General features: G+C 37.6%; 1 protein-coding gene across 4 annotated transcripts in view; it reads right to left on the minus strand.

The window, feature by feature from the left end:
• Positions 1–12,723, minus strand: part of SHPRH (SNF2 histone linker PHD RING helicase) — a 93,962-nt gene extending 81,239 nt beyond the window's left edge. For 2 of the 4 annotated variants that reach the window (XM_045499931.1, XM_045499930.1), the window contains exons 1-4: positions 12,506–12,723; positions 5,160–5,830; positions 2,530–2,659; positions 169–387 (exon numbers count right to left, since the gene is read on the minus strand). In XM_045499931.1, the coding sequence (XP_045355887.1) occupies positions 169–387; positions 2,530–2,659; positions 5,160–5,798 (988 nt within the window). In that variant the 5' untranslated portion in view covers positions 5,799–5,830; positions 12,506–12,723. Of the gene's footprint in view, positions 1–168; positions 388–1,756; positions 1,913–2,529; positions 2,660–5,159; positions 5,831–12,295; positions 12,450–12,505 lie in introns of those variants that run through there. The other 2 variants (XM_045499933.1, XM_045499934.1) reach the window with 2 other exon arrangements.
• Positions 12,724–21,512: the final 8,789 nt, after the last annotated feature.

Here is a 21,512-nt window from a genome sequence, read left to right on the forward strand (position 1 = left end):
ACGCTTATAGTTGAGGGAACTTACAAATGAATTTCTCTGCCTTTCAATTTTAAAGAATTCTTAGACTACCATTTTGTTCACAGGAAAATTCATTCAATTATAATTAATTCCTAATTATCTTTCATGAAATCCCTCAGATCAATTTGTCTTTGAGCATCTTATACTTGCCACTAGTAGGAGCGCTTCTGAAATGCTCTTGTTGTAGCATCCAATTGACAGCCTCTCTTTGGTATGGTCTCAGCACAGGAATCAACGCAGGATGCTGGACATCCACTTGGATGGACTGCGTTTCTTGTTGATGTGTCTGCTTCACAAACTGATAGAGCTCATCGATGTCCTGTCCCTCTGGCTCACTCTCTGAATCTTCTTCATCCTCTTCCAACACATCTGTACATCCAACAACAAATGTACTCAAAACAACCCACTTTTTATAACTATAAGCAATTCTTATTCTAAGAACATACTATGCATTTTCCAAACTCTGGGGTCCTGCTCAGTGTGTTTTGGGACTAGAAGGCCCTATCGTTAATTCTTCACTGATCGAAAACCTACCCATCTATCCTTCAAGATAGTTCAACTTTTTCCATGGCATTTTCTTTTGTTGTCCCTGGTTAGAATTAATGTTTTCCCCTGTGTTCATGTAATACCCTTCTATTTGGATATAGCAATATATTGCAATCTGTCTGGTAGTGCAATCATTTATGTGTATTCTTTCCTTGTGCATTGAACTGTAATGCAAAGGCTGTCTTTTGTTTTTATATCTCCTCAGAGTAGCTGGCATACGCTTTGCTCAGTGCAGATATTTAATAAACATTTGAATGTGAATATCTTTTACAGTTTATAAAAGGATAATCTATTTCACTTTTACATCTTGACATAAAAAAACTCCATATGCAGACATAATTTTTCTGTCTAATAAGACAAGGGTTCCCATTTTATTTCTTATGCTAAAAAAGGACAGGCATTTGGTAGCAGCAGGAGCCAACTAAGAGAGAAGGGCGTAAGCCATTAATACAAATTTGTAATGGCATCAGATTCATTTGTTGGGCACAACTGCCCTGTGAGACTTTTGTGCCTACTAGAACATGAAAAAAAAAACAAAACACTCAAAATCTTGAATAAATGTACAAATCCATTTTAGCTTATGATTTATTTCTGAACTCTTTCAAAAAGACCTATACACTTTTAAAGAACATACCTCATATGCCCTAGAATGAAGATTGTACCACAAAATACTTAATTTACTTTTTTCAATAAAAAATATTCCATGTGAGATTTATTCTTACTATTCTTGTGTAATCTAGTATTGATAACTAAATTGGAAGTTTTCCTTTGAAATCCTTTGATATTTTCCTTTGAACAGTTCAACTTGTAGTATTTTTAAAAAAGCAGAATAATTCTTACTGTACCCTTAAAAATTCTAGATGTACTTAAAAGCATCCCTTCCAATCATGAAACCAGAGACTGTCCTCCTTTTAAAGTCTTCAACATGCAAAATGATTTACTTTTATTAGTAATTTATTATTTTTTTAATTACGTAGGCTTCACCCCCAACACTGGGCTTGAATTCATGACCCTGAGATCAAGAGTTGCAGGCTCTATTGATTGAGCCAGCCAGGCGCCCCTACTTTCATTAGTATTATGAAGCTTTGCAAAGAACGTACTACAGAAACAACTCAACAGTCAAGCTTAGAAAGTGATTTCCCATATATTCCAGTATGTTCTACAATTTGCATCTGAAATAATGCTGACCCACCATGAGCAGGGCTTGGAGAATTTGAGCCGTTTTTCCAGTAGTGTTGATGGGCTGCACCAAGCCATCCACACTCTCCCCTTGGGAACCAATGGCAGACAACTCTGAAGCTGCAGTCCTGACCAAGGATGCAACATCTTGGCAAGAAACAGTAGCAAAGTTAACTGGTCTTTATGGGAAGCAGACTCTTGAGATTATTTGTCAGACTGCAAAGGAGAGGTGGAATAAGGCCAGCCAAGAATCTCTGGCCATAACAAAATAAAAGCACAAGAATAATGCAAAAATTCCAATCAGCTCAGATCCCTTTGGACTCTATGGACTCTGCAAACATTTCTTGAGAACCTAGTCTGGGCTAAGCATGGTATTTAGCAAATAAAGACACAAATTAGTGGGGGCATTTCAGATAAGTGTAATTTTGTCACACAGTGATTTTATAGAGGCTGTTTAATTTTATGATGGTTTTATTGTTTTTCTGATTATTATGCATAGGACTTGGGAAAAACCCACAACTCTCAAGTAATGTCAAATTTTTTAAGTTTATTTATTTATTTTGAGAGAGAGAGAAAGAGAGCACGTGTGCACATGCACAAGCATGGGAAGGGTAGAGAGAGAGAGGGAGAGGGAATCCCAAGCAGGCTCTGCATTGTCAGCGCAGAGCCCTATGGTAGGGCTTGATCTTGAGAACCAGGAGATCATGACCTGAGCCAAAATCCAGAGTTGGACACTCAACTGACTGAGCCCCAGGTGTCCTAAGTAATAGCAACTTTTAAGTTTACCTGGAATAATAAAATTGTACAACTTTTCCATCACTCTTTTCATAAGCTGATTAAACTTCTTCATTCTTGAATTTGCATCACTCAAAAAGTCTAGTTTTGCTAGGCCACCTTCCAAAAGATAAATTCCAACCTACAAAGGATTAATCAACACAAAAATAGTGTTAATTGTACTATTACATTCTTCATGAGGACATTAAAAAAAGTTTTTTAATACTGTTTTTAAAGGTATTCACAATATATGCCCCACAATCGTTAAATATATACCTACGAAATCTCCATCACAAATTTTTACTTTCAATAACAAATTCATTGTACAAATGCAGTGCCTACTATGTGTAAGGCACCATTCAAGTTGCTAGAAAAAATACTTCCCAACCTGGAACCAAACCTGAGATAAGGTGATAAGAACACCAATTCCACCTACCAAGCCAAAGATTTCCAAATTTGATGAGTATCAGAATAATCAGTTAAATTGGTTAAAAATGCAGATTGCCCCAGAAGATTCTGATGCACATGCCAGGATTTTTAAGCACAGTTTGGTGTGGGAATTGCCATTACTAGATCAAACACTACAATGTATAGGAAAACAGATCCTGATTGATGTAAGATAGCTTAATTCTGGTAAAACAATGCAGCATGAAGTTCCATAGTCAAAAGACTTGAAGTTGAATACTAGCACTGGTATTTAGGAGCTAAAAAAAAAACAGGCAAAGTAATCGATTTATTTTGACCCAAGCACTGTCATTTGCAAAATGGAGAGAAGACTATTATGAGATAGCCTAGGTAATACAGTTTTAAACTTCCTAATGGTATATACTCACTAAATGCATTTTCTTTCTTTTCCCTAAATTATCTTGGACCTGATTCCATAATCATGCAGTCTCATATCCTTTTACTAAAGAACAAGAATCCAAACCAGCATTATATGGGAAAAAGTAACAAAGAATGTATTTTTGTATGTATTTGTACTCTGCCTTGTATACACCTAGAGTTAGCTTACTATAGCAGCAAGAAATGTTTAAATATTTATACAAATTGGGATAAGAAGACAGAAGAGATCAAGTCTATGGGGAACATAGACAGAACACAGATAAACAAGCCATGAATTCTTACATACTTCCTATCACCGAGCCACAATTTGGGCTTTCATGATCAACCAGGAGAGGGAACACGTGGTTGCAAAGTTTCATTGCCCAGGGAAGAATTAATTACAATCTAATGCTTCCAACTTTTTTCCTTTCCTTTTGTCAATTCTGAAACTACAGATAGGGCTACAATACAATTGTTTTTTAATGTGAGAAAGACACAAAAGACACAGTTTTCAATCGAACAAAAGTGAATTTAATATTTAATCTTTATGTTCATTTATTTTTGAGAGACAGAGAGAGAGAGCAAGCTCATGCAAGTGGGGGAGGAGCAGAGAGAGAGGGAGACATAGAATCCGAAGCAGGCTATAGGTTCTGAGTTGTCAGCGCAGAGCCTTACACAGGGCTTGAACACGTGAACCATCAGATCATGATCTGAGCTGAAGTCGGACACTTAACTGACTAAGCCACCCAGGTGTCCCTGAACTTAACATTTTAGAATTTCTTATCCTTTCAAGTTTTGGCATGAAGGCATATTAACCTGCTTCACAGTTTATAAAGTACGTCTACTTACATTGTCTCACTGGATTGCCAACACAATTGTATGAGGTAAAAGGAATGATTATTATTTACATTTTATACAGAAAGATGCTGAAATTAAATGATTCACATAAAGTTACTTGGCTAGTAAATAGAAGAGCCTGAAATGAATTACAAATTTACTCATTCATTTGCTGAAAATCTGTTCAGTATGGGGTATTTTACTAGGCTGTGAAGATAAAATGACTTCATAGTGTACTGAAGGAGAAAAATTTTAAATCTAAGTACACTACAAGTGGCCAAGGCAAAAATAAACATCTGTACAGTGTTGTGGAGGAAGGGCATGTAATACTATCCATGAAGTTTAAGAAAAGATCTCCCTCGAGAAGTAAACTCTGAGCTGAATATTAAAGAATGTCCAGGAGTTATTAGGGAACAGGAAGGGAACAACCCAGGCCGAGGGAAGTGTGAAAGCAAAAGCACAGATGCAGAAATAGAGCCAGAAAATGTGCAGGACACAAATCAATTCGGAATTTCTGGAATAAATAAAAACCAGAGTGATAAAGGATAAGGCTGGAGAGTACACAAGGGTCTATCAAAGAAAGGAGTTACACACAAGATTACACTTAATTCTGTAGGCAGTAAAGAACAGGATTTCATTTCATTCATATTATACCATCCCAGAGACAAAGCAGATGGAGTTGAAAAGGCCAGCAGGGCAATCAAGAACGGCTACAGGAAGAGGGAGAGATGAGGAAGACCAGAAGAAGACACTGAGAGTAGAGCTGGAAGGGAGGAATCCGGGATGTCTTGAAGGACAGCCTGGAAACGAGCAGCTGTAAGTATATATTTCTTATAGCTACTGAAAGCCCAAAATAAAGTACACTTTGAAACTTAATGATGAAAGGCTTATTGCTGGCTTTTTACACCGTCTTTCTACGTTAACTTCAAAATGGGACTGCCCAATGCAGAAGAACCTTAAAGGACACCACAGAAATTGAGTACCTTAATAATGTGATTCCCTTCTGGTTTTTGGCAAAGTTTTATTCTTCTCTTCTTTTGTAGCCACCCTAAATCTTCAAGCATTTCACCACTGAAAGATGATTCCACTCGAATACCCTTATCACAAATACTGACTGGCTCATTGAGTTCTTTTTCTTGTTTCTCTGCATCTTCGCTTTCTGAATTAACATAAATCAGGAACTGACCGCTTGACTCTGAACTCATCAGTGTAAAACTCCTTTCTGAAAAATCTTCAGTTAAACTCTGTTCGGGAAGGAGCTGAAGAGTGAATTCTCCTAGAAATGCCCTCCAAGAATTATCAAAGTGATAGGAAGAAATCACAATATTCAGCTTTACAGACAGAGGAGAAAGAATGCCACCGGTCTCTTCTTTATCAACCGATTTTGCGATGCTCACTGCTTCCAAACACCTCTTCTTATCTCTGTGAGCCACTTCTTCTTGTAGGCTATCACCGAGGATGATGCAGTGAGCAGAAGAGAAACCTGAACCGGAGCAGGGGTGCTCCTCATCAGTTAGGATGAGAGGCTCATTCCTTCTGTCTTCATGCATATTCCAGCGAAGCTGCTGTTGCTTTGCTTCATCAACTCTCACTGGGGGAGCACGTTTCCGTCGGCTGCTCATTTTCAAGTTTTCTTGGTTGGCAACTGTGAACTCTAGAAGACAAAGGCAACAAGTAAGCATTCCAACAGAGGATTTTAGTAATAAAGTGCTCCCAGATGAAGAATTCACCACAAACTAACAGCCCACATACACAATATGAACTCTTCGGAGAGATAAAGCAATGGATAATTTTTTTTTAAATAAGTCAAATACAGGTAAGTACCACATTGACTATAATCTCACGCATCATAGAAATTCTAATGGTCATAACAGTACTTTAATGGATACATTTAATAAAGTTAACATGCTGCATAAAATAAAATACATTTAATGAGCAGTAAGACAGTAAGGTAAATCTCTCAAATATCCTGGAAATGCATAGTTGAAGAGTTTTAGTAACATCTGAACTCATAATCATCACAACAAAAGTTCATTTTTGTTTTATAATTCCAAGGAGTTTATAGAATTTTTAAAAATTCCGAAAAAATATTTTCTCTTTTAAAAGAGGAAGATGAAAATCCAGAATGTATTTCTTTTTGTGGATCAGCAGATAAAAAGGTAACAGGAATAGCTGGGAAGGAATAAGGTGGTGATGGCAACCAGGGGAAATGGAGCAGAGACAATAAAGGAAGAAGAGAAAAAAAAAATGTAGGAAGAAAAAGAAAAAGAAAGCTTTGTCATCTGAGAAGAGGAACTGGTCTGACAGCAGCCTGTATTATGTAGGCCCAAACTAAACTTTTCCCAAAATAATAGCCAATTCCTATATGAAACACAAACCAACTCACAGAGATTAAATCATAAAGTTGTAATGATGGCTGATGCCTATTCCACCTATTCCAACAATGTAGTTGGGGGAAAAAAAAAAAAAGGATGTATAAACAATTAAAATTTGGCTTCAGGATAGTTTCAGAAATATTTTCAATTTGGAATGTTTATGGACTGGAAGACTCAAGATGTCAATTCCTAGATACTGATCCACAAAGTAATCCCATTCAAAATCCCAATAGGCTTTTTATTTTTTAATTTTTTAATTTTTGCAGAAACTGACAAGTGATTCCAAAATTTATATTAAAATGCCCAAGATTTAGAAAAGTCAAAATAATTTTGAAAAAGAATAAAGTTGAAAGACTTACACTGACTCCAGGACTTACAATGATGGTAATCAAAACAGTGTGGTAACAGTACACAAACATGGTAATCAAAACAGTATGGTAATAGTATATGATAGATATATAGAGCAATGTAACAAAATAAAGTGTTCTGGAATAGACCGAAACACATATGGTCAATGATTTTTGAAAGAAACTCAAAGGCAGTTAACAGGCAAAAAGTATCCTTTTCAATAAACAGCCATATGCAAAAAAAAAAAAAAAAAAAAGAACCTGGATCTTTACCTTATACCACATGTAAAAATTAACTTGAAATACATCAAAAACTGAACTGCAAAAGCTAAAACTATAAAACTTCTAGAAGAAAACAGGAGAAAATCTAAGTGACATTAGATTAGGCAAAAAAAAAAAATAATTTAAATAGGTTACAAAAAGCAGAGAATATAAAAAAATTGATAAAGTAAGCTTCAACAAAATTATATACTTTGGCACTTCAAAAGATACTGTTATAAAAATGAGAGGGGAGCCAGACAGGGCACAGTATTTGTAAAACACTATCTGCTGAAGGATTTGTATGTGGAAGATAAAAAGAACTTTTACAAATCAGCAATAAGACAACCTTATGAAAAAATGACACACACTTCACCAAAGATGATCTACAAGTGGCAAATAAGTACATGAAAACATCTTCACCATCATCAGTCATTAAGCCAATGCAAATTCAACCTACAAACCACAATAGGAAACTATGTATCCACTAGAATGGTTAAAATTTAAAAGACAGGATGTACTGGCAGCCAGAACTGAACTCTCAAACATTCTAAAAGGACAAATTTGTCAATTTCTTATAAAATTAAACACAAACATTCTGTTCTGCGCAGTCTAGTAATCCTGCCCCTCGATATCTACCAAAGAGAATTAAAAACACAGATTCACAAAAGAGATTTAAATTTGAATGTTAATAGCAGTCAATTATTAGCAGTCAATATTGGAAACAACACAATTGTCCATTATGTGGTAAATGGATAAACCGGTGGAATACTACTCTGTGATCAACTACTGATAAAACATAGATGAATTTTTAAAGCATCATGCTAAGCAAAGGAAGTCAGATGTGTAAGACCATATACTGTAGGATTCTATTTACATGAAATTCTAGAAAAGGCAAACACCTACTGATAGAAAGCAGGTTAGTGGTTACTAGAGGCTAGGAAGTGCCTCAGATCTCTGGTCCCCATCCTGCCACATTAAAGTTGGATTACTGTAATATATAATTTATACTTCTGAGAGCTACCACTCATTGAATATACGCCAAATTTCTGTTAACCATACTATTGCACTTACATTATTTTTTTTAAGTTTATTTATTTATTTTGAGAGAGAGAGAGAGAGAGAGAGAGAGAAAGAGAGAGAATCCCAAGCAGGCTCTACCTTACCAGTGCAGAGCCTGACTCAGGGCTCAAACTCAGGAAAAACCATGAGATCATGACCTGAGCCAAAATCAAGAGTCAGAAGTTTAATCAATTAAGCCACCCAGTCACCCCTTAATAAATCTGATTTTAAAAGCACAAAAAGGAAATACAGGAAAGATTTAAAATTATGAGATTATTAAGAACAGCTTTATTCTAATAAACTTGAAAAATCTACATAAAGTGAGCAATTTACTAACAAAATACAAATGAATAAAATTTATTTTCTTAGTAGCCACGCTGCATGTGGCTTTTTAACTTTAAATAAAATTAAGTAATACCATAAACTCAGCTGCTCAGTCTCACCAACCACACTTTAAGAGCTCAATAGCCATATGTGACTAGCGGCTACTACACTGGACAGGGCAAATATAAAACCTTCACAAAACTGCAAAAAGGCTATCAAGTATTGTTGGTCTAAGTCAATCATGAGAATTCCATTTCCTTAGCTAGTGACTGCTTTATGAACGTGCAGCTAATAGACTAAAAATCAATCTCTTACTATGGTTAACTATAAGCATCATATCTCCTCTATTATCTTGGAAGAACAATACAGGAAGCCCCTAATAACCTATGTGTTTATCTTTGCCCGATTCTCATCAGAATACAGGCTAGAATACTGGAATTTGGTCATTCTGGAACTTTGAAAAGTTCTGCTCATCAGCTTATTAGTTAACGATGACCACAAATATGCTGTATAACACACCATCTCAAAGCTCAATGCTTCGAGAGAGCAATCGCTTATTCTCTTAGATTTGCAGGTTAGCTGAGGGTAGGCTGATCTAGGCTAGGTTTCTGGAGGAGCAGTTCAGCTCGGCTTGAGTCCTCCTAGGACCAGCAAAGCAACCCACAAATGTGCATAAGGCCATGGGTGAGGTGTAACAGTGTAAATCCAAACACACAAGTACTCTTCAAAGTGTGGTCACAGCAAAAGCACAAGGTTCCACGAGCTAAAGCAGGGCACACGAATGGACCCAAAGTCAAGAGGTGGGGAAACATACCATACTTCTTTACTGGGTAGAACTGCTCATGACAAAGAGTGTGGATACGAGGTAGGGGTTACACAATCTATGACACCAACTCTAATATTAATAACATGGTAATTATGGAATTGTTAACCCTGAAAGCCCCAAAACAAATGGCTATAGAGTCTCACATCTGTAAAACAATGTGGCTTACAGGAGAAAAGAGTCTAATTCTAGCTTTGGCATCGAGTGACTGTGTGGCAGAGGAATAGTTATCTAACTGCTCTGTGCCAGTTTTCTCATTTCTAAAATGGGGATGATAGGACTGTGCTTAGAAATAATATTGGGGTGCCTTGATGGCTTAGTCGGTTAAGCGTCCCACTCTTGATTTTGGCTCAGGTTACGATCTCGTGGTTTGTGAATTTGAGCCCTACACTGGGCTCGGCACTGGCAGTGCAAAGCCTGCTTTCGGTTCTCTCTCTCTCAAAATAAATAAATAAATGTAAAAAAAATACTGTAAATGCAATAGTATAGTTAACGGAAATCTGGCATATATTCAGTGAATGGTAGCTGCTATTATCATCACCCTCAGAACTGTAAGCTATATATTACAATAATCCAACTTTAATGTGGCAGGGACCATAGATCTGTGTGTCTCAAACTTTACACGTTAGAATCATTTGGGGAACTTAAAAAAAAATACTGATGCCCATGTATACCCCAGCCCGTTAAACCAGAACCCAGCACACATTCATGATTTAAAAAAAAAAAAAAAAAAATTGTTTTGGTCGACTCTTTTTCTAAGGGATTTCTATCCAGGGATAATTTCTTGAACCAAAGAAGATATTATTTGATGAAACTACTTACAACCATAATGTTAACTGGAAGCCAAGAAGTCAAGTACTGGTAAAATTCTATAAATCTCTAATCATATTCCAAATACTTCTGGTTTTCTTCATACCACACGAATCCCATTTTTGGTCATTGTATTTCTTATTGCTTCCCCTTAAATATCAGTGTTTGGGTAAAACATTATATACAGTTTTTTTAAATACGGACCACGCTTTATACAATAGTCCTGCATTTAAATGTAAAAAGCCTGTTGCTTGAAATGCCCTTTTACACTTTTCTGTCTGTTGCTGTCCCAATCTTCCCCAGAAAACTTTCCATGAGTGGGCATGCTGAGTTAAGGGCCTTTCCTCCTTGATCCCAACTGCTACAGTGCTCTAGCTTGAAGGACTTGAAAGCTGGGCAGAAACAGTATCCTATTCCCCATTGTACACCCAATGCCAGGTCAGTGCCAGAATGGAAATGATATTCCAAAACAAGGTGAAACAAGTTATCTTGAACTCCCTGAATACCGAATATCCTCCCTCTTTTTTAAGTGCCATGTTTCTTTTTGGACAAGAGTCTCGTAACCACATTCTAGAAGATTATAGGTAATGTGAAACTATTCTTTACTATTTCTGGCTCTGAATGAGACAGAGAAAACTGACTGACCCATATCTTCCACAGAAAACAAAGACAGCTGTTAGAAAAATAAGCATAAAATGTTAAGTTACTATGACATTGTAACAAACGATTACCAATTAAACTTAAATTCAGATTTTTTTCCTCTCCGAATTATTATCTCTCTATTAAAAGACACCTAGAGGGGCGCCTGGGTGGCGCAGTCGGTTAAGCGTCCGACTTCAGCCAGGTCACGATCTCGCGGTCCGTGAGTTCGAGCCCCGCGTCAGGTTCTGGGCTGATGGCTCAGAGCCTGGAGCCTGTTTCCGATTCGGTGTCTCCCTCTCTCTCTGCCCCTCCCCCGTTCATGCTCTGTCTCTCTCTGTCCCAAAAATAAATAAACGTTGAAAAAAAAATTTAAAAAAAAGACACCTACAAATCCTAAATTACGACAAATCCCTGGTAGACCCAGGTTTAGGCTATTAGGAACAAAAAGTATACATCTGTCACCCTGCTGCCCAAGGTAAGCCTTACGTAAGCAAAGCCCAATCATTGCTGATTAGTGAAAAGCTCTTAATGATCTAGCATTACCACGATCCTTCTGTAGTTATAACTCCAACCAGATGAGAGTATTTTAATCTACCGAACCCCAAAATATGTGTCACATAAACTTAAAAAATGCCCCGGTAAGAAGCTTTTTCACCAGCACATTCTGTTCCCACAAATCTTTGTAGGCTGAACTCTTAATAAAAGATTTGTTTTAATAATTCTACAAGTGCAGTTCTTTTAGGCTTGGGCAAAAAGAGGACATACACACAATAGCATCTTTAAAAAGTAAACGATTTTATTCTCAACTGTTAGCTTATTGGTTAACTCGACCTGGGAAGCTCTAGAAAGAGCGGGTTAAGCAGTACAGGCACAGTTATCTCGCTAATGCTCAATAGTACTCAGCTTCCAGCATGGTTTCTTATCATAAACCGACATCTAGGATTTCTAACTCCTGGCTAATGTCCAGTCACTTAGAAAAAAGTCACGAGATTAATGCCATTATTTTAAAACACTGTATATCTGACAATGACAGTCAATCATCAGTTAACAAATCTCTGTTCATAAACCTAGCAGCGACCACGGAGCCAAAATGTACAACGTACAAGGGTGGTTGTGAGTGCGAATGTAATTAATCTGACTCTAAAGGTAGCTGAGAACTTTCAGACTAACTTGGAAGCCTCGCCTCCCGTTTACCACATTACAACCCCGCGCACCTAGAAGCTAGGTAGTCAGCTGCCCAGTTGCAGCCTCCAGGGGCGTTTGTGTTAGGAATGGCGATACCTACTCCGTTTTCCTCCAAAACTCAAAAGCGGTTCAAGGAATCAAAGCTGGGCTGTCAGCGCCAGATCGCTCCCAGCAGGCCCGGCAAACAAGCTACCGCGAGGCCGAGGAGCGCGACAGCCCCTCGGGCGCTCGATCTAAACACCGCTGGCCCCAGCCCCCGGGGAGAAGCACAGCCTCCTTTCCCACGGCCCTACCTTCTCCCGGGGGGGCCGTGGAGGTTCAGAGGCCCCCAAGTCTGGGATGGGAAAGGGTCGGGGAGACTCGCGCTGCGGTTCTCTCTCAGCCCTTTAGCTTCCTAGACTCCAGACAACCACTTCGTCTCTCCCAGGGACCTCCGTCTTCGTTTGGAGACGTCTTCCGTCCCCAACCTCTGACCCCTGACCTCCCACCACCCAAGAGCCTACCTGGTTCTCCAAGCCTCTTGAGACTCTCTGCACCAAGGCTCGGGGCTCTACTAAAGCCCCCCACAAGTCCCGGGCAAGCATTCACCACCCACCGAACACCCGTCTGAGATGGGCACGCGCGCTTTACGCTGGTTTGTGTTGGGGTTCCCGGGGGGCCCAGAAACCAGAGCTCCCAGCTACCGGGTGCGCGCTGGAGCGTAGGGTCAAGGTGAACGCGCACGTCGGAGCGCCCCGCCCCTTTTCTCCAGCAATAGCTTCATACGTCGCTTCTGCGCAAGTCCACACGGTTAAAGTCTCGCAGAGGATACGTTGGGATCTCGCGATAGCTTTGCCCCAAGCTATTAGGAGTACAGGATTGGCTGGAACCTCTAAGGAGGAGGCGAGGCTCTAAGCAGATATTAGATGTGGGCGGGGCTCCCGCTGAAGGGGCGGTACTCTGCTTGAAGCTAGTGATGGGAGTGATTGGTGGATTTAATAAAAAGGCAGAAGAGAGTTCTGCAAATGCACCTTTGCTATTGCTTCTAGAAAGCAGCTGCTATCTAGGTATGGATGAACCTTATCTCTGTCAGAAAAGTTATTTTAAAAGGCTTCTCAGGAAAAGTGAGTAAGTAGTTTAAGAGGAGAGAAAAACTACATGTATTGTACTGAAGCAGGCCTTCCAATATCTTAGTTTTTTTTTTTTTTTCTTTTTCTCTCCGAGAGGTAGCCTCTTTCTCATGAGTGAAGGCGTACGTTTAATTAACTTTGGAATAACTCTGAGAGGCTTCAGGGCCAAGAGCTTGTAACATGACCGTCAGAAAACATCAGGCACTCCATGACTAGTGAGTACCTAATGAGGATTCAGCATAATGCTCAAAAAGGGGAGTCTCGGCATGTGTGGTCAGAAGCACAGAAGTAAGTGCTTGTCTAAGAAAACATCTGTTGTGGTTGCAGACAGTTCAGAGTGGTCGTATCCTACACAATACAGAACTTCATCACAGACTTCTAAGCCTGAAAGAAGCCATTTACATAAAGTGAACCCGGTAAAATTAGGTAGAAATCAGTTACCTTCTCCCAGGCTTCATGAGGCAAGTTGAAAAAGGAGTACAAATGCTGGAGCGTTTGTACTGGCAAGCAGACTTCTTTGGAGAACCGATCATTTTACTAAATACAAAAAGATGTGCCCTTTCTTTTGGACATGCAAGCTGAAACTCACGTTTAAATGTATATTGAGCTGTAAAAGGTTATCTTTGGTATTTTTATGTCGCTTCTTACCATTGGAGCAGAGAATTAAGCTCATACTTTGGCTAAGTCCAACTGGTGCCAGGCAGAAACATGTGAAAATAAACAGCATCATTTCATCTTTGTTCACCTTAATTGGGGTAATGAATCTCTACAGTCATAATTATTGTTAGCCTGTACAAATATTAAACTACAGAGATTCAGTTGTAAGTGTGCAGAAATGCAGTTTTAACTATAGAGATGGAATCTATGCACTATCACTCAGTAGTTACAGTTAAACAAAATTCTTCCTATTGAATATTCCAATGGTATATTCAATCCTATATTTGCAGAGTGTCCTGTATATTCTTTGAAAAATGTTCTCTATGGAGTAATGTGTTGCAATATCAGAATCACCAGAGCTAATTTTAGAAAACATGGTTCATTTTTGCACTTAGGTATCTGGAAGTTCCCAGCTGTGAAACACCTTTTTACCCCTTACAAAACTGAGTTCATCCACCTTTTAGATACTAATGATCTAATGCCATTTCACAAGTATAACCCAGATACAAACCAATAAATGAACTACCCAGTGTTTGTAGAGTTCAACTACTTCTTCTTAAAACTATAAATGTGATGGCAGTCAGACCATTTGCTTCCTGTGTGGTCTCACTAGACCAAAGCTATACATCAAGTTCCTTTTGGGGATAGTAGCTTTATTATAGCCATATCCTTAATTAAAGTCATCTTTTTGGAAATTAATGTTCTTTTTTAAAAAAATGTTTATTTTTGAGAGGGAAAGCACAAGTGGGGGAGGTACAGAGAGAGAGGGAGACAGAGGATCCAAAGCTGGCTCTGTGCTGATAGGAGAGAGCCCCAAGTAGGGCTCCAACTTACAAAGGTGAGATCATGACCTGAGCCAAAGTTGGATGCTCAACCCACTGAGCCACCCAGATGCCCCCCCCTTTTTTAAAAAATAAAATGCTAATTTATTTTTGGAGAGAGATGAGCGTTTATTTATTTTTGAGAGGGAAAGCACAAGCAGGGGAGATGAAGAGAGAGAGAGAGAGAGAGAGAGAGAGGGAGAGAGAGGATCTGAAGCAGGCTCTGTGCTGACAGCTGAGAGCCTTATGAAGGGCTGGAACTGCAATCTTGAGATCATGACCTGAACTGAATTTGGATGCTTAACTGACTGGGCCACCCAGGAGCCCCTGAATAAGTTGCTCTTAAGGAGGAAGACTGGTTGAGAGAGAATAGATGAGTTAAAGCAAATTTAACTCCCTTTCTGGGTAGAAACAAGGTAACTGATGATTTATGAGTAGAACTTTCTATTTTGCAAAGCTCTTTCATGTTCGTTTTTCTATGAAATACTTAAAATTTCATGAATTTTGAAATATTTAAAATTAATTTAAAATTTAAAATATTTAAAATATTTAAAATTCTCATTTTACAGAAGAGGAATCTGAGAGTCAGAGAAATTTGGTGATTTGCCACTCTTTAGCTCTGAGAGACAAGAGGATATAGAGCTCCCTTGACTATTCTGTGTAGGCCGTTGCCTCTTATTACTAAGTCATGTATTTGGCTATCAGATAAAAATAAGCAATTATCACCAGACTTCCTGGGTTGGCCTGCAAAAAATGAAGGCAAAAAGTTTGTAATTATTTGCTGACACAGGGCTATGTATATCAACAATAAGGATCATTCGGGTCCAGGACTGTTTCTCCTTAATAGATCACTAATAAAATTGCTTGAGAACTTTATTCCTTATTCTACTTACCGTTGCCTGCTTTCTGGAAGTGAAGATAACGGCCACTCAGTATGACTGAGGCTTGCCAAAGATGACTCTTTTTTGCCATTTCCTCCACTTCCAGCCTGTCTTCAGACTACTTTTTCTCCTCCTGACCAAATGAAAGTATTAGGGTCAAAGTAACTATTCCAGAGTGAATTGCAAGGGCCGAAGGCCATTGTTAAAAATGTGTGTAGTTTTAACAGAGAGTGAAAGAAACACAGTCTTGCAAAATTGGCTCTGGCAGGGGTGATCAGCTGTGACCAAGGGAGTGATGCCAGGTCAAACAAACAAAAACTGGTATCAGAGGGATTATGCATGCTTTGCTGTAGTGTGAACAGGATATGTTGAAGGGCAGGCTGTGTGTGACCTGAGCACAAATCTTCATGTGTAGAACCTCACAGCTTTTCCTCGGGCTGGCTGTGGATAAGTCTAATTATTAACTTTCAATTTAATTTTCCCACGATTATTTGCAGGTTGGATTTATTTCAAACTGCAAAGTTTGTCCTGTCTCCCCTGCTGAAAACTCAACCTGAAAAATGAAAACTCAAGCTGTGTCCCTTCTGCCTCTCATAATTTGTAAAACAAAATTCGTAAACTGTACACAAAAAGCTGCACTGGACATGAACTTGTGACTTAAGGAGAAGGTAATTCATCATTTCTTTCTGTTTGTCTTTGTTGTCAATAAAGCAATGCTTATAAATTAAGTAAAAGCAAGGAGCAGTAAAAGCAAGGCTGAAGCTGAGTCTGTTGGGTAAGGAAAGATGTGAGATTATATTCAGTGTTTCTCAATGAGGATGACATAATCAGTACCATTGATCCCTTTCATGGCCCTTTCCACTCTCCATTCCCAACTGTTACTTTTGTTCTAATATTCTTTTCCAATTGATTTTTTTCAATACGGCCTCTAGGCATTAAGCAACAGGAATATTGTAGATGATTCTACTGATGCTTATGACAAGTAATATTTATTATGCAGTTTTGGAAAAATACAAATAAATGTCTTTTGAATATTTCAAGGGTTACTATTAGGTGTCATTGTAAAGTACAAAAATAGTTATGAAACACTTTCAGAATGAATCTAAAATCTCAACCTTGGTCATAGTAGCATAAAATGATACTTAACAGAGAATAGAGTCTTTCCAAAGCTTCCATCCACCAGAAGGGTAGCACCATGCTCAGACCTTACCACTGGTGTATTGTTTAGGTCAGTTCTTGAGGTAATGTCGAAAATAGATCTGAGTTTCACCTCCTTTAAACTCTGTTGAATTTTTTATGTATTCTTTGAGCCCTTAAATAAATTTACATAATTAAAACCTTAAATACTACACGGTAATAGTATATAATGATCAATCATATCCACATGCTGTAACTGTTAACTGTTTGCTCCTGTGTTGACTGTTTGCTGCTGAGAATTAATTTTTAAACAACAAACCAATCCATCCAACCATCTCATATAATTCTAGTGAAACGAATTAAATAAAGAGAGGTATTTAGGAACCACTTGAGTAGATAAACTCCAACGTATGACCTAATTGATTTCTGGATGATTAAAAAGCAAGCTCACATAAATCAAACCCTTACTTCCTATAGCCATGATGTTATAAACTGGGACTTGAACCCCAGAAACCCATTTTATACCTTAGAAATACCAAAGTCAGGGTGCCGGGGTGGCTAAGTTGGTTAAGCGTCCGACTTCTGCTCAGGTCACAGTCTCTGGGCTGGGAGTTTGAGCCCTGCGTCGGGCTCTGTGCTAACAGCTCAGAGCCTGGAGCCTGCTTCAGATTCTATGTTCCTCTCTCTGTCCCTTCCCCGCTCATACTCTGTCTCTCTCTCTCTCTCTCTCAAAAATAAATATTAAAAAAAAGAAAATTGAAAAAAAACAAAAAAGAAATACCAAAATTACTTTTATAAAAATTAACTCTCTATGAATCATACACTTAAATGTAAAATACAAAAGTATAAAACCCCTAGAAGATAACAGGAGAAAACCTAGATAACGCTGGATATGATGATGACTTTTTAGATTCTACACCAAAGGCACGTACATGAAATAAATAGTTGATAAGCCAGGCTTCATTAAAATTAAAACCTTCTGCTCTGCAAAATAACATATCTAGAGAATCAGAAGACAGGCCATAGCTTGGGAACAAATATTTGCAATAGACCCATCTGATAAAGTACTGTAACTACAACAATTAGTTAAAGGATGCACAAGATAAAAAGATATAAGATATGACATCAAAAATGTAAAACATGGGGGGGGGCACAGAGTAAAACTAGAACTTTAGAATGTGTGATCAAACTTAAGTTGTTATCAACTGAAAATAGACTGTTATAGCTGTAAGTTGTTATATATAAGCCTCATGGGAACCACAGAACAAAAACCTATAGTAGGTACACAAGAAATAAGGAGATCACTAAAGAAAGTAATCAAATCACAAACGAAGAAAACAACTAACAAAATGACAATAAGTACATAGCTGTCAATAATTTCTCTCTCTCTCTCTCTCTCTCTTTCTTTCTTTTAACATTTATTTATTTTTGAGAGACAGAGAGAGGCAGAGCATGAGCAGGGGAGGGGGAGAGCAAGAGGGAGACACAGAATCTGAAGCAGGCTCAGACTCTGAGTTGTTTGTTAGCACAGAGCCTGATGCGGGGCTTGAACTCATGAACTGTGAGACCATGACCTGAGCTGAAGTAAGATGCTCAACTGACTGAGCCACCCAGGCACCCCAATAATTACTATAATTTAAATAAACTAAATTCTCCAATCAAGTCACATAGAGTGACTGAATGGATGAAAACATAAGGTTCATCTATATGCTGCCTACAAGAAAGATTCACTTCAGATGTAAGAACACACACAGACTGAAAGTGAAGGTATGGAAAAAGATCTTATTTGCGGATGGAAACCAAAAAGTTGGGTAGTTATATTTATATCAGACAAAATAGACTTTAAAACAAAGACTGTAATAAGAGACAAGGAAGAGCATTCCATGATGACTAAAGAGGTCAATCCAACAAGAGGATATAACATTTATAAATATGCACCCAACATAGAAGCACCTAAATATGGAAAGCAAATATTAACAGACCTAAAGGGAGAAATGGCGGTAAAATATAGTAAGGAATTTTAATACCCCACTTACATCAATGAATAGATCATGTAGATAGAAAATCAATAAGAAAATATTGGCCTTAAATGACACCTTATACCAGATGAACTTAACAGATATATACAGAAACATTCCATCCAAAAGCAACAAAAGATACCTTCTCAAGTGCTCATGGAACATTTTCCAGGACAGATCATATATTATGCCACAAAAGAAATCTTAATAAATTTAAGAAGATTGAAATCATATCAAACATTTTTTTTAACCACGATAGTATAAGAGAAGAAAACCAGAAAATTCACAAATATGTCACATGCTATTGACCACAAATGGTTTAAAGAAGAAATCGAAAGACAAATAAAAAAATATCTTGAGACATTGACAATGGAAATGCAACAAACCAAAATTTATGGGATGCATCAAGAGCAATTCTAAGAGAGAAGTTCATAGTAATAAGTGCCTACATTAAGAAACAAGAAGGGGCGCCTGGGTGGCTCAGTCGGTTAAGCGCCGACTTCAGCTCAGGTCACGATCTCGCGGTCCCTGAGTTCGAGCCCTGCGTCGGGCTCTGGGCTAATGGCTCAGAGCCTGGAGCCTGCTTCCAATTCTGTGTATCCCTCTCTCTCTGCCCCTCCCCCGTTCATGCTCTGTCTCTCTCTGTCTCAAAAATAAATAAATAAACGTTAAAAAAAATAAAAAAAAAAAGAAACAAGAAAATCCTCAAATACACAACCTAATAATATATAACACTACTACTAATAATATAATAAATATATAATATAATTTGATGTTCTCAATAGATGCAGAAAAAGCATTTCACAAAGTCAACATCCATTTATGATTAAAGCTCTCAAGGAAATAAATACAGAAGAAATTTACTTCAACACAAAAAGGCCAGGTGAAAAAGCCAATAGTTAACACCATATTTAATAAAGCTTTCCCTTGAAAATCCAGCACAAGGCAAGAATGCCCACTCTCACCACTTCTATTTAATGTAGTATTGGAAATCCTAGCCAGAGCAATGAGACAAGAAAAGAGAAATAAAAGGCATCCAAACTGGAAAGGAATTAGTAAAATGATCTCTCTTTGCAGATGACATGATCCATATATGTAGAAAACCCTAAAGACTCAACAGCAAAAGACTATTAGAACTAGTAAATGAATTTAGTAAAGTGAAGGATACAAAATCAACATACAAAAAGCAATCACATTTCTGTACACAAAATAATAAGCCATCCAAAAAGGAAATGAAAGAATAAATTCCATTTGCAACAGCAAAACGAAGAATAAAATATTTAGGAATAAACTTAATCAAAGAGGTAAAGCCTTATAAACTGAAAAGTATGAAACACTGATGAAGGAAATTAAAGAAGACACAAGTAAATTGAAAGACATTGTGGGTTCATGGATTGAACTTTGCTAAAATGTCCATTCTACCCAAAGCCATCGATAGATTCAATGTAATCCCTATAAAAATCCCAATGGCATTCTTTACAGAAATAGCAAAAACAATCCTAAAATTCATATGGGACCACAAAACACCCTGGATATCCAAAGCCATCTTGAACAAGAATAACAAAGCTGGAGGCATCACATTTCCTGATTACAAAATATATTACAAAGTTATATTAAAACAGTATAGTACTGGCATAAAAAAGACATATAGACCAATGTAACAGAATAGACAGCCCAAAGTAAATCCATGAATTTATGGTCAACTGATCTTTGACAAAGGTGCTAAGAACGCATAATGATGAAAAGATAGTTTCTTCAATAAATGGTGTTGGGAAAACTGGGTGTTCACATGGAAAAGATCTAAACTGGACCCCTCTCTCACACCATGTAAAAAAATCAACTTTAGTGGATTAAAGAATTAAACATAGGACCTGAAACTGTAAGACTACTAGATAAAAACATAGGGAAAATTTTTGTTGGTATTGGTCTGGGCAATGACTTTTTTTTAAAAATACGGCACCAAAAGCACATGTAACAAAAATAAAATAGACAGATAAGATTGCATTAAACTAAGAAGTTTCTGCACAGCAAAGGAAATGATCGAGAGTGGAAAAGAAACCTGCAGAATAGGAGACAATATTTACATACCATCTATCTGATAAGAGATTAATATCCAAAATATATAAGGAGCTCAAACAACTCAACAGCAAAAAACCCAAATAACCCAATTTAAAATGGGCTAAGGACCTGAATAGGACCTTATTTCTCAAAAGGACATACAAATGTCCAACAGGTATATGAAAAGGTGCTCAACATCACAATTCATAAGATTAATGCAAATTGAACCCACAATAAAATATTATCTTACATTTGTTAGAATGGTTACTATCAAAAAGATAAAAGATAACAAGTGCTGGCAAGGATATGGAGAAAAAGGAACCCTGGTACACTGTTGATGGGAATGTAAATTAGTACAACCATTATGGAAAACAGTATAGCGGTTGCTCAAAAAATGTAAAACAGAATGACCATATGATCCAGCAATACTATTTCTGGGTATATATCCAAAAGAAATGTAACTAGTGTCTCCAAGAGACATCTGCATCCCTACATTCATTGCACAGTTATGCACAATATTTGATGTACGAAAACAACCTAAGTGTGTATACACAGCTTTAAAATAGAAGATAATCTTGCCATTTGCAACAACATGGGTGAACCTGAAATATATTATGGTAAGTGAAATAAGCCAGACACAGACAAATACTGCATAATCTTACTTATACATAGAATCTAAAACATTTGAACTCTTAAAAGCAGAGACTAGAAAGGTGTTTTCCAGGAACTGGGGGATGGGGAAAATGGGGAGATGTTCAAAGAATTTACAGATTCAGTTATGCAGGATGAATAAGTTCTAGAGATCTAGTGTAGAGCATGGTCATTTTAA

Source organism: Leopardus geoffroyi, chromosome B2 (genome assembly GCF_018350155.1).
Source record: "Leopardus geoffroyi isolate Oge1 chromosome B2, O.geoffroyi_Oge1_pat1.0, whole genome shotgun sequence".
In the NCBI taxonomy this organism is placed as follows: Eukaryota; Metazoa; Chordata; class Mammalia; order Carnivora; family Felidae; genus Leopardus; species Leopardus geoffroyi.